General features: G+C 41.3%; 1 protein-coding gene across 4 annotated transcripts in view; it reads left to right on the top strand.

Moving 5' to 3' along the window:
* Positions 1-8,568, top strand: part of LOC117269017 (RNA binding protein fox-1 homolog 2-like) — an 80,443-nt gene extending 71,875 nt beyond the window's left edge. For all 4 annotated transcript variants that reach the window (XR_013488002.1, XM_033645833.2, XM_033645834.2 and 1 more), the window contains 3 exons: positions 1,240-1,340; positions 1,895-1,970; positions 3,660-8,568. Coding sequence is in view for 3 of the 4 variants with exons in the window: in XM_033645833.2 (XP_033501724.1) it covers positions 1,240-1,340; positions 1,895-1,970; positions 3,660-3,704 (222 nt within the window). In the remaining variant the exon portion in view is untranslated. The remainder of the gene's footprint in view (positions 1-1,239; positions 1,341-1,894; positions 1,971-3,659) is intronic.
* Positions 8,569-14,631: the final 6,063 nt, after the last annotated feature.

The following is a 14,631-nucleotide window of genomic DNA, read 5'->3' as shown; positions in this document are numbered from 1 at the left end:
ACCGTGATATAATTTTCAGGACATATTGCCCAGCCCTACGAAGGTGGAGTGTTGCGTTGCCATATATGGAACTTGAACACATCGCAAAGACGACAGCTGACAGCCAGCTAGCACGTATGTTCTGCACCTGTGTGAGAGGACATAATTCTCCATACCAGCAGGTATCAGACGCTAGTTAGCCAGTTAGCACATGAACAACACAACCCGATGTACGAGCAAAGAATATTTATGATATTTACTGTTTCTGATAAAGGTCTCGGCCTCCAATTCAACATGCTGAACTGGCCGAAAAAAAGATACCGAGGGCCGACTGGGGCCAATGGTGCGGCACACATCGCAAAAACTAGGGCAATAGATGCCCTTAGTCGCTTGAGTTTGGTTGGTTTTATTTTTGTCGGCCAAATTTTGTACTCAAACTGAGCAATTTCTGGGTTATTCCATGAAGCTACTAAAATGTTATACATACTTTCTTGTATATATTAACAGGTGTTAATTACTTTTTTACAAATTTGATAAATATTTTTTCAGATTTTTATTCTAGTGTGTGAATATTCGTAAGAATTAAGATTTCGGGGCGCCCAGTAGCTCAGTGGGTAGAGCGGGCGTCCAGTGAACAAAGGCAGTGTCCTTGCAGCAGTGGCTGAGGGTTTGATTTGATGTGGTCCCCTCTGTCTCCCCCCTTCATGCTTCAAACTGTCCCGTCATTAAAGGAAAAAAGCCCCCCAAAAAAATAATAAAAAATAATAATAATCAAAAGTTACCTCTTGGTGTTTCATTGTTTTTTTATTAGTGGCTTTAAATGGTCTCAAAATGATATTGATATTGCTTTTAACAATTTTTTGGAACAATATATCATCCAATAAAAGTAATTATGGTGACAGGCCAAGTTATTATTAAAGTTATTTTATACTGAAAACAGGGAAATAAAATATCTCTAAATTTATTGTACAATTTATTTGCTATATTTTTTCATTTTACCTTAAAATTCTGCGTTAAATATCACATAATCAAAAAGAAAATAGTAATCATTGTGCAGTATTCACAAATTGTAGATAATCACGTAAAGTAATCACAAATATTTATGCATATATTTAAGTATTTATTAAAATGAAATGTCAGTATATTCTGTCTCTATATGGCGCTCCCCTCCCCCACTCATTCACACACCTTAGTCCAGGTGTTGTCCTCCTCAGAGACATATGAATGAGATCTGTTGTGTGTGTATGTGTGTGTCTTTAGGGAGGCTACCCTGCTGCTGCTGCCGCCGCCGCTGCTTATCGCTACGCCCAGCCCGCGGCCGTAACCGGAGCAACCGCCGCAGCTGCTGCCTACAGTGACAGGTGAGTTCATCCCGGGACACACACACACACACACACCTGAGTGTGAAGATGCTCTGTAGAGTCAGAGATGAGTTTCAGATAGGAGGAATAATGAGGAATCCAAAGGGTTAATACACGATACCAAGGTTCTATGATAACGGACGATACTGGTAATGGGATTATGGGATGTATGAGGACATTTATGTTCAGTAACACAGCACTAATGGATGGAAAAGATAACAGTGAAAGCCAGTAAGGTCTTAACCGTGAAATGTAATCTTGTGTGTGAGGAGGAGATTAGATTCAGTGTAACGCTCACCTGAATGGCTGCACGCTGAAGGAGCCAAATCAGCGTTATTGAATGATTATACATTCATAATATCCTGATTATGTTGAACCATATCAACTGATGATTTATTGAAACAGTATTTTCTTCAGACTTTCATATGTGTTATATATTTGTGTACATCTTATATCGCTATATATTTGTGTGTCACTCTTTTATTTTGTACAGCTGCGGTTGTTTTTAATTGTGCCATATAAATAAACATGATTTGATTTTGACTTGATTCTAGTTATGGCCGCGTGTACACTACAGATCCCTACCATGCTTTAACTCCAGCTGCTGCTGCTTACGGAGTCGGAGCCATGGTGAGAACACTTACACAAGCTCTGAAACACAACCAGCGTGCAACAGAAATGAGTCGTATGTTTAAAGATGGAAGGTTTAAGACATGGTTTGCATGTGGTAAGCGGGATTTATACTCGTGCGTCAGCTTTATGCAGACCCTACGCCGTAGCCTATTAAGTAGCCTAAGTTGTTGTGAGCATTTATACTTGTGTGGTGGTGTGTCTGTGTCACTCTGCAGTTACACCTCCAAAACACTAGTCGGCGGCAGGGTTTCTGTGATGTGCTGTAATGTTTAATTGATTCAAAACAACATTAAACACACATTAAACATGGCTTAATAGAGACAATTTCAAACACAAGTACACAAATCAGCTTCACTATAACTCGCAGCATTCACAAACACATGTCTTCATCTGGACACATTTTCCCCACAAATACAACATGCTAACGTTATTAGCACAAGCCTATGGCATTTTACATTGTATAAATTAGCCTAGCAGCTAGCGGACTTTTCCTCTACTCATATGAAGCCAGGGACAACAGCAACATTTAACAAAAGTAACATTACAGATTTTGGCTCCATTACAACTCACAAGGTTCACTGACAAAAAAAAGTCTTTTACTAAACACGTTTTCCAAACAAATACAACATGCTAACGTTATTAGCGCCAGCCTGTGGCATTTTACATTGTATAAATTAGCCTGGCGACGAACGGAGATTTCCTCTGCTCCTATGAAGCCAGGATAAATCACACACAAGACTTACTGTCTTCACAATTTGTTGTTTCTTATCTGTGAAATTAAAGTAAATAAAAGCTCAGTTTCCTCTAAGGGAAATGGTTTCAGCTTACAGAAACAGACAGGAGGTCTGTGTTGCTCTGACATGTAGTTACATTTCTGGGGAGGTGCACGTCAGGCTACGGCGCAGGCTCTCTGTAGACGCAGTGCAGATGTATAAATCCTGCTTTAAGCTCTCAATTTTCTCCAAATCATGTGCAATACTACTTCTCATTTTTACATCATATCCAAAATAACATTATCAGGTGCAGTCTGCTTTTATCCACCATTTTAGTTCATTTTTAGTAACTCATGGTACTTATCTTACTCCTATTGTTACTCTAGTAGGCACTGGTTTTTGCTTTTGCTCCTTGAAAACACTTCTTATCTTGTATATTTTGCCAGATAGTTAATATTCTTTTGTTCTAAAACTGGGCCCAGTGAGTGACTCTGACCTGGGGAACCCACTGGTTGATCTGGTTGTGAATGTTAAATTGTTGTTACCATAATTCGAAGCATGAAATATGTACACATTACAGTCTCTTTACCTCCTTCTACTTAACGCAGCCATCTCTGCCAAGTCAGTCTGCAGCCGATCCCAGCACAAAAGGGGACAAGCTCCAAAACCTGATCACATTTTATGGTTGAAACATATTTATTTATGATTAATAATGTTTGTAGTTTGATGTGGCAACACATTTGAGGACATTGGGACTTCATTATCGCTCACAATGTTGAGTTTTTTATGATTATCGGATCCTACTGATTTCAAATAGCTAGGAGGAATTAAAAATGCATACCAAACAGAAGTTCGGGTCTCAGGAGGTTAAATGTATTGTTTATGGATTTGTGTAGACCAGATTGTTTCACAACAGTAGCTGTAACTCCATGTTTCCATGTGTTGACTGTTTTGTCCCTTCTGTCTCTTTCAGGCCAGTTTATACCGGGCAGGATACAGTAGGTTCGCTCCTTACTAAAACCACAAATCACACCCGAGGAATTTCACATCGCTCCAAAACCCTTTTTCAAGCTCTTTGTTTGGCAGCAGCTCCCCTCCATTTTTCTGCAGGCGGACTCTAGTGACAACTCATGTGTTTTGTTTTTTCCTTTTTCTCTTTTCTTTTTTCGTCCGTGGCGAGAGAGGTCATTCGCCACATCATCAACTCAAACTCTGTTTCTGTACTCTTCTGTCTGTCGCTGACACGGAAACAATGACTAAACTGCCAGGAGTGTCTCCCACATGAAAAAGCCGGAGCCTGCTACTTTGAACCACGGGGCACAATTTAGGACGGTTTTTAAAACACTACGGGACCTGGAGGGAGAGCGACTGCTGTTCCTGTGTGACACCTTTTTTTTTTTCTCTCCTTCTGAACTTACAGTATATCCACTGCCCTGTAAAACCTAATGAGACATGTACACACACTTTCAACACCAAGTATACGGCTTCCTCTACGTTCTCCTCTAGTGACGGCCTGCACAGATTGATGCCACAGCACAGCGTTACTATAAAAGGTACTCATGTTTTTAAACACTACATTGACGTGAAGCTGCAGCAGAGACGTCCCTCTGGTTCAGCGTCACTGTGTAATAATGAAACTAGGACTCCTCGACACAGAAGATGTAGGAATTATTATGTTGTTTTGTAAAGCTGGAACGTTCAGCCTCTGACTGACAGAAACCACTGTTGTCCTGGCAACAAGAACCACAGCATGGGAAAACTCTCTTTTTGTCATTTTTCCAACATTTCACTAAACTCCCCCCCCGAATAAAAAGGAAACACACAAAAAAAAGAATTAAAAAAAACGACAAGGAAAAAAAACAAGTGACTTTTTTTCTGCATTACCTCAGTTTTTCTCTCACGTATTTAGTTTTGCTGCCATTGATAAGAAGTTGCATAGAACTGTCGTCATATATAACGTGGACGCGTTCGGCGACGGAGCCATTCTTTTGTCCTTATTGCTGGTCGACACATTTATTACTGTAACTGCAAACACTAAGACGGGACGTGGATTCAGTTTGACCCTGTGTCCATTTTGAGAATCCAGCGCACCTCCCCTCCCCTCTCATCCTCGATCTGCTCTCGGCACTTCTTCCAAAAAAGGACTCGGCCCATTTCTCTCTGTCACCCTTAAAACCGCCAGACATTCCAGCTGCAGCGGCGACGCAGCGAGCGAACGGGTCAGATGGACAAAAGAACCCATCGAACACAAATGAACTAGATTTGAAGCGGGAACACCCACGCGGGAAGCTAATCATCTGCCAGTCAGCCAAATGGGAATCCCTCCTGGCCAATTGAGATATATATTCTGCCTCCAGGCTTCGGGCTGCTCTGTGCGTGGAAACGTCTGATCTCAGCTCAGCTCAGCGGAGCGGCAGATCCCAGCAGAACAGCCCAGATTAGAACACATTTGAAACAGAGATCGTAATGGTGAAGTAATGAGAGTTTATCTATTTATATTCAATCATTTTTAACGTGTCTGCATCATTTTGTAATTTTAAATCCTTCATTATTCTCTCTGGGATTGAATAGTTTTAAAGTTCTCCATATCAGTCCGTGTGGAGGCGTCATCAAATAACTTACACACCAAGTCTCTGTCCTGTATGTATCACGTCTCCATATACTCTCACTATGTTGTTATTGCTATTATTTGCCTTTTTGGTTCCAAAGATTTTCTGAAGAAAGCCCTTTTTTTTTTGGTCCTGATGTATTTCTTACTTTTGTGACTTTTTTGTTGCCTTTACTTTGTTGTGTGTGTGTGTTTTTTTTTTTTTTTTTTAATCTGTGGGTTGTGTTTTTCAGTGCAGTGTTGAAACAGCGCCCTGGGATATGTCATTAAAGCAGCATCTACAAAAAAAAAAGAGAACACATTTGAAAGGTTGCAGCAATTTTGGGACAAACACAAAAACAACCCTGTAAAATTCACACACTAATTTATTGGATTTTTTTTTTTATAACGTGAAAGTGTGGACGTGGAGGTGTTTGCTGCACACGGGGGGAATCAGAGCAGATGGAGTCATGAGGGATATGCAGAAAGACAGAGCGGATATTTTGAATTACATTTGCCATTAGGGCCAAATTACAGGCGAAGACAAGGGAGGGGAAGCGTCCACACAATGTCGAAGGCGCCCTGTGGCCCAGCAGCGGCCAGCTTGTGAACAGTGAAACAGTGTGTGGGTGGTTAGTGGGGGGACATTGTGGCGGTGATGGTGAAGGTGAGGAGCTGAGCCATTAATCATGAGCTGACAGGATAACAATGTCCCCTGCTGTCTTTTCTTCTTCTTTTTTAATTTTTCAGGGGGTACAGTGCGCTCAGGGCGGAGCGGACAGTGCGAGGCGGGTGATGTTGTTTTTGTATGATTGTGAAAAATGTGTGCAGTAGGTCCAATGAATATTTTGACGCGCGTTACCTCTTCTTTTTTTTTTTTTTTCTGTCTTATTATTCCTTACAAGTATTATCAGAAGTGTTGCTATGCATGCTTTTGTGAGAGAGGAAGGGCGTCAGTCAGATTTCATTTGTGCATGAATTCAAATCATAGTGCTGGAGGAGGAAGATCAGGATGGACGGGGGCGTTTACAAAGCAGGAGAAAGAAAGAGACGCGGATGTTATGTGATGCGAGGCGACAGGAGTGATGAGGAATCTCAGCGAAGGTCCGGTAGAGTCTCAGTGTGGGGAGGGGGAGAAGCAAGTGGCCCGCAGTCGCTTTATGGAAGCCGATTCAGTCCGCTTCAATAATCTGGGTTATCGCTGCTCTGTGCCTCTGCGGTCGCCGTGGTAATCACCAGCCATATCAGATGCGTAAAGTTTAATTTGGTATGTCTACACCCCTGTGGTTTGCTTTTATAATGAAAATAAATCTCAGAAACGATAACATTAACGACACAGGCCCACCTAATGATGAGTCAACTTTAAAGGGACACTTCACCCACAGGATGATCATTTGTAGATCAGTTACTCACACCGTGTTACGTCGAATTCGGGAAGAAAACTTTGTTCTTCTTGCATGCCTCCACAGTAGAGCTGCAACGATTTATGGATTAGTTGTTGACTAATAAAATTAACAAAGTCGATTAATCACCTTGAGTAATTTTTTAAAGAATAAATAAGCAAAATTCTCAGATTCCGTCGTCTTAAATGTGAATATTTCTTGTTTATCTTTGGATTTTGGACAAAACTAATCAGTTGAGGATGTCATCTTGGGCTTTGAGAAACACCGACAGACATTTTATAGCCCAAACAACTAATTTCGATAGTGAATTAACTGCTTTGAGTAATTTTTTAGGGACAAAAAAATAAAAATTCTCTGATTCCAGCTTCTTAAATACAAATATTTTCTGGTTTCTTTGCTAATCTGTGGCAGTAAACTGAGTATCTTTGGGTTTTGGACAAAACAAATCATTTGAGGTCGTCATCTTGGGCTTTGAGAAACACTAATGGACATTTTTCACTGTATATACATAATTGCTTAAATAATAAACTAATAAATCAAACAATGAAAATAATCATTACTTGCAGCCGTAGTATGTGGTGAAGGAAGAATCCAAAAACTGAGAAGGTGATTGATGATAGAGCTCATGGAGTCCATGTTTACCAACAGTAAAACTATATCAAATATCAGTTCATAAACTCTCACAGAACTTGTGAAGTATAATCCAAGTCTCATTTATCCAGTCGTACGCTCAGCACTTCCCAAACCGACAACCCTGATCTGACAGGGAGCTGACGGAAAAGTGAAACTCATCTATGCTCTCTTCAAAGCCAGACTCCATTGACAAAATCAGTAATTTTACCTCACTGAGCCCAGGAGCAGCTGGTCTACCACTGCCTTGATTGATTTGTTTGTTTGTGTTATTGTGACTTTGATGAATCGGAACTAACTCTGTAAAGCACCGGATTCACACAGTAACACAGACAAATTAGCCGATTGAGGCAGTGGTAGACCAGCAGCTCCCTTATTTTAGCAAGGTTAAATCAGTGATTTTGTCGAGTCTGGCTTTGAAGAGTTCAGTTCAGTTCCTCATAGGAAAGGGCTCTCTGTTTTGGCTTTCTCAAGTACTGAGTTTACGACTGGATAGATGAGATGTGGATTATACTGCAGGAGTTCTGTGAGAGTTTGTAAATGGGTGTTTTGTTGTAGTTTTGCTGTTGTTAAACGCGGCCCCCTATGACTTCAATTCATCACAAAATGTCTTTGTTTGTTCACTGCGGGGACAAGCGAGAAAAACAGTGTTTTCTTCCCAAATTCAACACAACACATGGTGAGTAATTGATCTACAAATAATTACTCGGTGGGTGAAGTGTTCCTTTAAGATGTTGTAAGGCTGGTGATGTGGCAGCAGCTGCTACGGTGTATTGTAGTATGTACCTGCCCACAGAGATGGTCATTCAGCTTGTATTGAGGTGGTGTAAATGTTATTGAGCAGCCACCGTGGTGCAGCTGCAGTGACTCCTGCAGGTCGCCTCTGCTTGTTTTTGTCTCTTCTAATTGGAGTAAATCTCATTTGGAAGGCTGCAGAAATGAGCGCAGAGCCGTGCTGGAGCAGACACACAAGTTCTCCTCAGCCGCTGACCCCGACTCCCCTGCACTGTGCTCGAGTCAACCCAGTGGGAGTTTTTTTTTTTTTTTCCTTTGTACAGGGATTTCATAAATGAGTTTGAATTGCATGTGGATTTTTTTAATGTCACATGCTCTTAAAAGCTCATTTATCCAAGTGATTTTTTTTTTCAATAAGTGACATGTATTTTCTCACAATGTTTTATTTTGCCATCCTTGTGTCTGCCTTCTGTTTATTCTCTTCATTATTATTGAATGTATATAATAAATAAACTGTTTGGTTTTTATACTGGTCTGTCAATACTTATTACCACAGGTGGGACCAAGTCGTCACAAGTAAGTCTCAAATCTTTGCACTCAAGTCCCAGGTCCTGAACTTTGACAACACATTCTCACTCCGACCTCATCACATATTGACGTTTAGTTGTGGACTTTACGTACATGTCCAGATACGATGTGCAAGGTACCCTGGGTGCGTTGGTTGTTGACGTTAAACTATAACATGACCGGCTGCGTATCATGCTGACATTAAAGGGCAGCTTTTTTTTTCGGTATCTGATGCCGAAAGTCACAACCTAAACAACGAATTTCGGCGACTTCAGAGTGAGACCGCGTTGACTTTGAGTTTCGAGTCTTAAAGAAGTCACAATGCGCTTCTTACCAAAAGTAATGCCATTTTAGTAACAGAGTGAAAATATTTTCAATTTCCAGAAATGATGGATGATTTTTAAAATGTATATTTATTTGTCAAAATAACTTTGATAAGTTACTCAACTTTTAAGCTAACGTTAGCTAAGCATTAGCTCATTATGTTAATATTAGCCTCGATTTACCATTGTTGGTGCAACTTCAAATTTTTGACCCTTGGTTCTGCAGTTTGTTTTTTGTTTTTTTTACACTGCCTCTTCAAGGTAGGAATTTCACACCATCAGGCCACCTAAATGTGTTGTGTATAAAAGGTACAATCATGGAATGGTGGGACAGAGTTTTCTCACCGTTAAGCCGGCATTGGAGGTAGTAGCAGCGCCAAAACAACGTCCGAATAAATGGGAAACCAGCAGGACGGGGTCGTGGGTCGCACGGTTGTTAAGTTATGATGATGTGTGTGCAACTTTCTGGGGGAGATTTAAAAAGTAGCTGCTAGCAGTTAGCGACTAACTCGAAGAGGAAGAACAGCAAAATTGGGAAAACAATAAGGTCCTGGAGCTCCTTACTGTGAGCAGAGAATGAGATCAGCTACCATATATCAATGTTGTTATTGTTTAGAAAGAGCTGCTGACATGTATGTTGTATGTAGGTTTGCAACAGTACAGTACGATAACGGCCTCAGAAAATATTGCGGTATCACGGGATCACAGACTTTATCTTGCTATCAGTCACAATGAGCCTCAAAGGAAGGAAAACAGAAGGGTTATTTTTGGTTGAACAAACTTTTTATTACTATAATTGAAATTTGAAACCATTTCTTAATAGAAGTATGTGTTAAAAGATTTTTAAGTCCAGTTGAATTTTTTTCAATATTGTAGATAAGCAAATGTACATAGTATGATAACAGTCAACATTTATATTACAGTATATCTTGCAACTGGTATATCACTGCAGCCCTATGTGTCACACTAGAGATAACGCTGTTGTGTTTCATGTCAGGCTATGCACGCCACTTTTTCTTCCATGAATCCGGCATGCCGTCTTAAAATCGCACACTAGGGTGGCATGATGCCACTGTCATTTGGTTCTGTGCACAAATACAAAGGTGGTATAAAGAAAGGCTTTGTAGCCGCTCTATAATGTGATCTCTGTGTAAAAAGGTCTTTTGTATGCGACCAGACTTTTCTTTGGTATTATTTTTTCTAACTGCGGCTCAATAACGTGGCATTAATTCGTCATGATTCTCTCCTGCGACTCGATTGGATGCTGTCAGATTGGCTCAGTTGAAGTGGATCATCGGGGAAATTAAGTGTCAACTTGCAAGAAATGAAGAGCTGTAACGCTAGTTGATCAAAAAAAACTAATTGATTTGTGGTATACTCTTTAAATAACATACTTTTCCATCTTTGGGCTTGGAGGAAGGTATCAAGGGTTTATAAGTCAAAATACTCAAGTCCAAAGTCACAAGTCCATGGTGTTAAAGTCAAATTTGAGTTGCAGACTGAGACCTTCTTGAAGAGGTGGTCTCAGTCTGGTTACAAATGAACTCTGGTGCAGTTCGTTTGTGGTGAGAACGTGTTCCGACCTGGATGTGAAGCAACTGCAGTCACATGACACATTGTTTGGGTTAAACATGAGCATGTTACAGTCCTGGAGGATTATTAATGTGCACCTCCTCCTGTACTGCCTTAATATGCACATTCAGCACATCCAATGCATCAAAACATTGTTTTCTAGTTGGAGCCGCGCCTCGTTTTCAAACTGTATGGTTTGACTAAAATGAACAATGACAGCAATATAGTCCACGATGAGCAGCGCTAAAATCAACCTGCGTAGTTGTCCCTCCATTGTGACATTAGAAAGTGTCACATTTATCTTGCAAGTGTACTCTTCTTCAACGTTTGCTTTACTTCCTGGATTTTTCCCACATGGAAATTCTGACCAATCAAGAGCCTTCTTATGCAAGGCATTTGATCTGGTCTGCTTGTAAATGCTGCTGCTTGTAAAACCACTGGTCTAAAGTCATTAGATTAGTGACTCCAGTCCACACCTCAGGTTTAACACTGAGCACCACAGCACTCATACACTGGTTATCAGCAGTTGATAGAGCACACTCCCAGATCCGTGCCTTGATCCTGGAGCTGGTAACCATTATGGCATTTCCTTCCCACGATTGTGTAACGCTTATCATTTTCTTTCCAGCGTTTGTCTGGAACAAGGTTATCCAATCAGGAGAGAGACGGCGCTGGATAGACACCAAATGGAGATAAAGCTGTTTCTGATTAAATGTGTTACAGGAGGTGAGAGGACTGTTGAAACCTTCTGATTAACAAAGAATCTCTTCTCACACTGTGCACAAACTTTTCCTTCTGAACAGCAGCTCTGAGTCAGATGATCAATGGAGGCAACAGCGATTAACGCGGCTCGGCTGAATCGCATTGACCAAAATCTACTGCGCGATAAGCTCTTCTGCCACCTCAAACTTTCTCATTGCTGCCAAGGGGGGGAACAATCTGGAGCAATCTTTAATTGCATCTGGAGTTAATGGCCGTAAATGGGTTGGTTGTGGCGGGAAACCTCGTCCCTGCTAATTGCTCTAATGCACAGGAGGCCAATTGCCAATTTGATGGCATGCTCTCTCTGAGTAATTGAAGTTGGGCTAATTGGAAGAATAGATTGAAGGCCGTCTGATAAGAGAGTGTGTGTGGGTGTGTGTGTGTGTGCGTTTGTGTGTGTGAAGATTGCATCTATTGAAGTGAGGAATTGACCTTTGTGGGTGGCAGAGTCACCAGGGGCCACTGTGGGAGAAAAATAAGCGCAGAGCAGAGTGAAACTTCCTGTCCTTGTATTTAAATAATATATAGTGTGAGTCACTGGTTCCCAACCTGAGGGTCTCTAACCCTACAAGGGGTCATCAAACCTTTACAGGGGGTCAGGAGGTCTTCTTGATTTTAAGAGATTTAGTGCAGGATTTACACTTCTGCGGCGACTGAATTGATGTCGTACCTACTGTGTAGCCTCTGCATCAATGTAGAGCCTATGACGTACCCTACTGTAGACCGTAGCCTGACGTGCACCTCCCCAGAAATGTAACTACAATTCGCACCATTTCCCTCAGTGGAAACAAAGCTTTTATTTACTTTAATTTCACAGGTTAGAAACAATAAACTGTGAAGACAATAAAGCCTCCACTAAAATAGCATTTTAAGTCTTGTGTGTGATTTATCCTGGCTTCATATGAGCAGAGGAAATCTCCGCTCATCGCCAGGCTAGTTTATACAATGTAAAATGCCATAGGCTTGCGCTAATAACGTTAGCATGTTATATTTGTTTGGAAAACGTGTTTAGTATAAGACAGTTGTTTTGTCAGTGAACCTTGTGAGTTGTAATGGAGCCGAATTTTGTAACGTTACCTTTGTTAAATGTTGCTGTTGTCCCTGGTTTTATATGAGAAGAGGAAAAGTGTGCTAGCTGCTAGGCTAATTTATACAATGTAAAATGCCATAGACTTGTGCTAATAATGTTAGCATGTTGTATTTGTGGGGAAAATGTGTCCAGATAAAGACAAGTGTTTGTCTGTGAATGCTGCGAGTTATAGTGAAGCTGATTTGTGTACTTGTGTTTGAAATTGTCTCTATTAAGCCATGGTTAATGTGTGTTTAATGTGTGTTTTGAATCAACTAAACTTTACAGCACTTCACAGAAACCTCCACCACCGACTAGTGTTTTGGCGGTGTAACTGCAGAGTGACACAGACACACCAACGCACAGGTATAAATGCTCACAACAGTGTAGGCTACGGTGTAGGGTCTGCATATAGCTGATGCACAAGTATAAATCTCACTTAAAAGTCCAGTGAGTAATATTAACAGAGCTTTAATTATCCGCAAACTTCTCCAACTCTCCAAAACAAACAAACCAGGTGGATTAAACGGGTAAAAACACCGAATAAAGCAGTTTCATGCTACAAATAAGTGTTTCTCATGTGTTGTTCGGCTTGTCACAGACGTCCCACTCGCAGAGCACCTGCTAAAGTATTCTCACTTTTTTTCCCGATGACCGAATGTGTGCTCACATTATATCTGATCCAGATGTTCAGAAGATTTTTACCACAAGCTGAGTTATCGGCAGATGTCTCCTCCTCGCCAAAACAAACAGACCTGGGCAATTAATCAGGTAAAAACACTGAATAAAACAGCGTCACATTCCAAATCAGTGTTTCTTCAACACTGTTTGGCTTGTCGCACATGGGCCACAAGCCCAGCACCTGCTGATGTGTGCTCACCTATTTCTCTGGTAACTTCAGATCCAGACGCTTAGGCAGTTTGTACCAAGAGCCAAATTATCCACAGAGGTCTCTTCCTCTCCAAAACAAACAGACCAGATGATTACAACTGGTAAAAACACTGGATAAAGCAGTTTCATGCTACAAATGAGTGTTTCTCACACAATGTTCGGCTCATTGCAGATGGCCCATTTGCAAAGCACCTGCTGATGTGTGCTCACCTTTTTCTATAATAACTTAAGGTGTTTTTATGCATTTTTACCTTAAGCTGAATTATTGGCAGATGTCTCTTCCTCTCCAAAAAAACAGACCTGGTGATTTAAACTGAGTAAAGCAGGTTCACATTGTACATCAGTTTCTTGGATGCTGTTTGACATGTCAGAGACGGGCTGCTAGCCCAGCACCTGCTACTGTGAGCTCATCTTTTTTCTCTAATAACTTAAGATCCGGGTGTCATGGAGGTGCAGAGTTTGCATGTTCTCCCCATGTCAGCGTGGGTTTACTCCTGGTACTCCGGCTTCCTCCCACAGTCCAAAGACATGCAGGTTAATTGGTGACTCTAAATTACCTGTAGGTGTGAATGTGAGTGTGAATGGTTGTCTGTCTCTATGTGTCAGCCCTGTGATAGTCTGGTGACCTGTCCAGGGTGAACCAGAGTGAGATGGTTGTGTCTGAAAATCCCAGTAAATACTCAGACCAGCCCGTCTGGCACCAACAACCATGCCACGTTCAGAGTCACTTAAATCACCTTCCTTCCTCAGCAGGTCGTCTTCACCATGTCTACACGCCTAAATGCGTTGAGCTGCTGCCATGTGATTGGCTGATTAGCAGTTTGTGGTGTACCTTACACAGTGGCCAGTGAGACTACATATATATAATACTGACAATCGTATAAAAAGTTCGTAAAAATATCAGCAACTTTCAGCAGCTTTTACTTTGAAGTGCTGTTTCCTGCTGTAGAGTGAGTGACTAATGGATAGCTACTTGACAGAGACAGGAAACTAGCTTGATGACATGGCCAAAGGTAAATATGAGGCTGAGTGTATTAACCTGTGTGCACCTTGAAGTAATGACTTAAGAGAAATCTGGACTCTGTGACGGACCAGTTGGGAACCACTGGTGTAAAATATATATGCAAGAGGTTATAATGTGGTGTTACACTGCTACTTGTGCTCAAACACTCCTCTCCTCTCAGGCTGTGTGAGTTTGATAGTCACTCCTGATTAGTCTTGGTGCGCCTAAACACTGCCCCCTGGTGGTTTAACAGCAGTACTCCATCTGCCCTCCCTGTGTGGCTCCAGCAGGCGCCTGCAGGCATGGCACTGAATCTGGTTGGGAGAGTAATTGGCTTTTTGGTGTGCCATCTGTGCAGATTGTGAGTGGGAGAAGCAAAAGGTTTGAGAGTACGACAAACAAC

This window comes from Epinephelus lanceolatus, chromosome 18 (assembly GCF_041903045.1).
Source record: "Epinephelus lanceolatus isolate andai-2023 chromosome 18, ASM4190304v1, whole genome shotgun sequence".
Classification (NCBI taxonomy): domain Eukaryota; kingdom Metazoa; phylum Chordata; class Actinopteri; order Perciformes; family Serranidae; genus Epinephelus; species Epinephelus lanceolatus.
The sequence above is the reverse complement of the archived record's forward strand: the minus strand, read 5'-3'. Positions and strand labels throughout refer to the sequence as shown.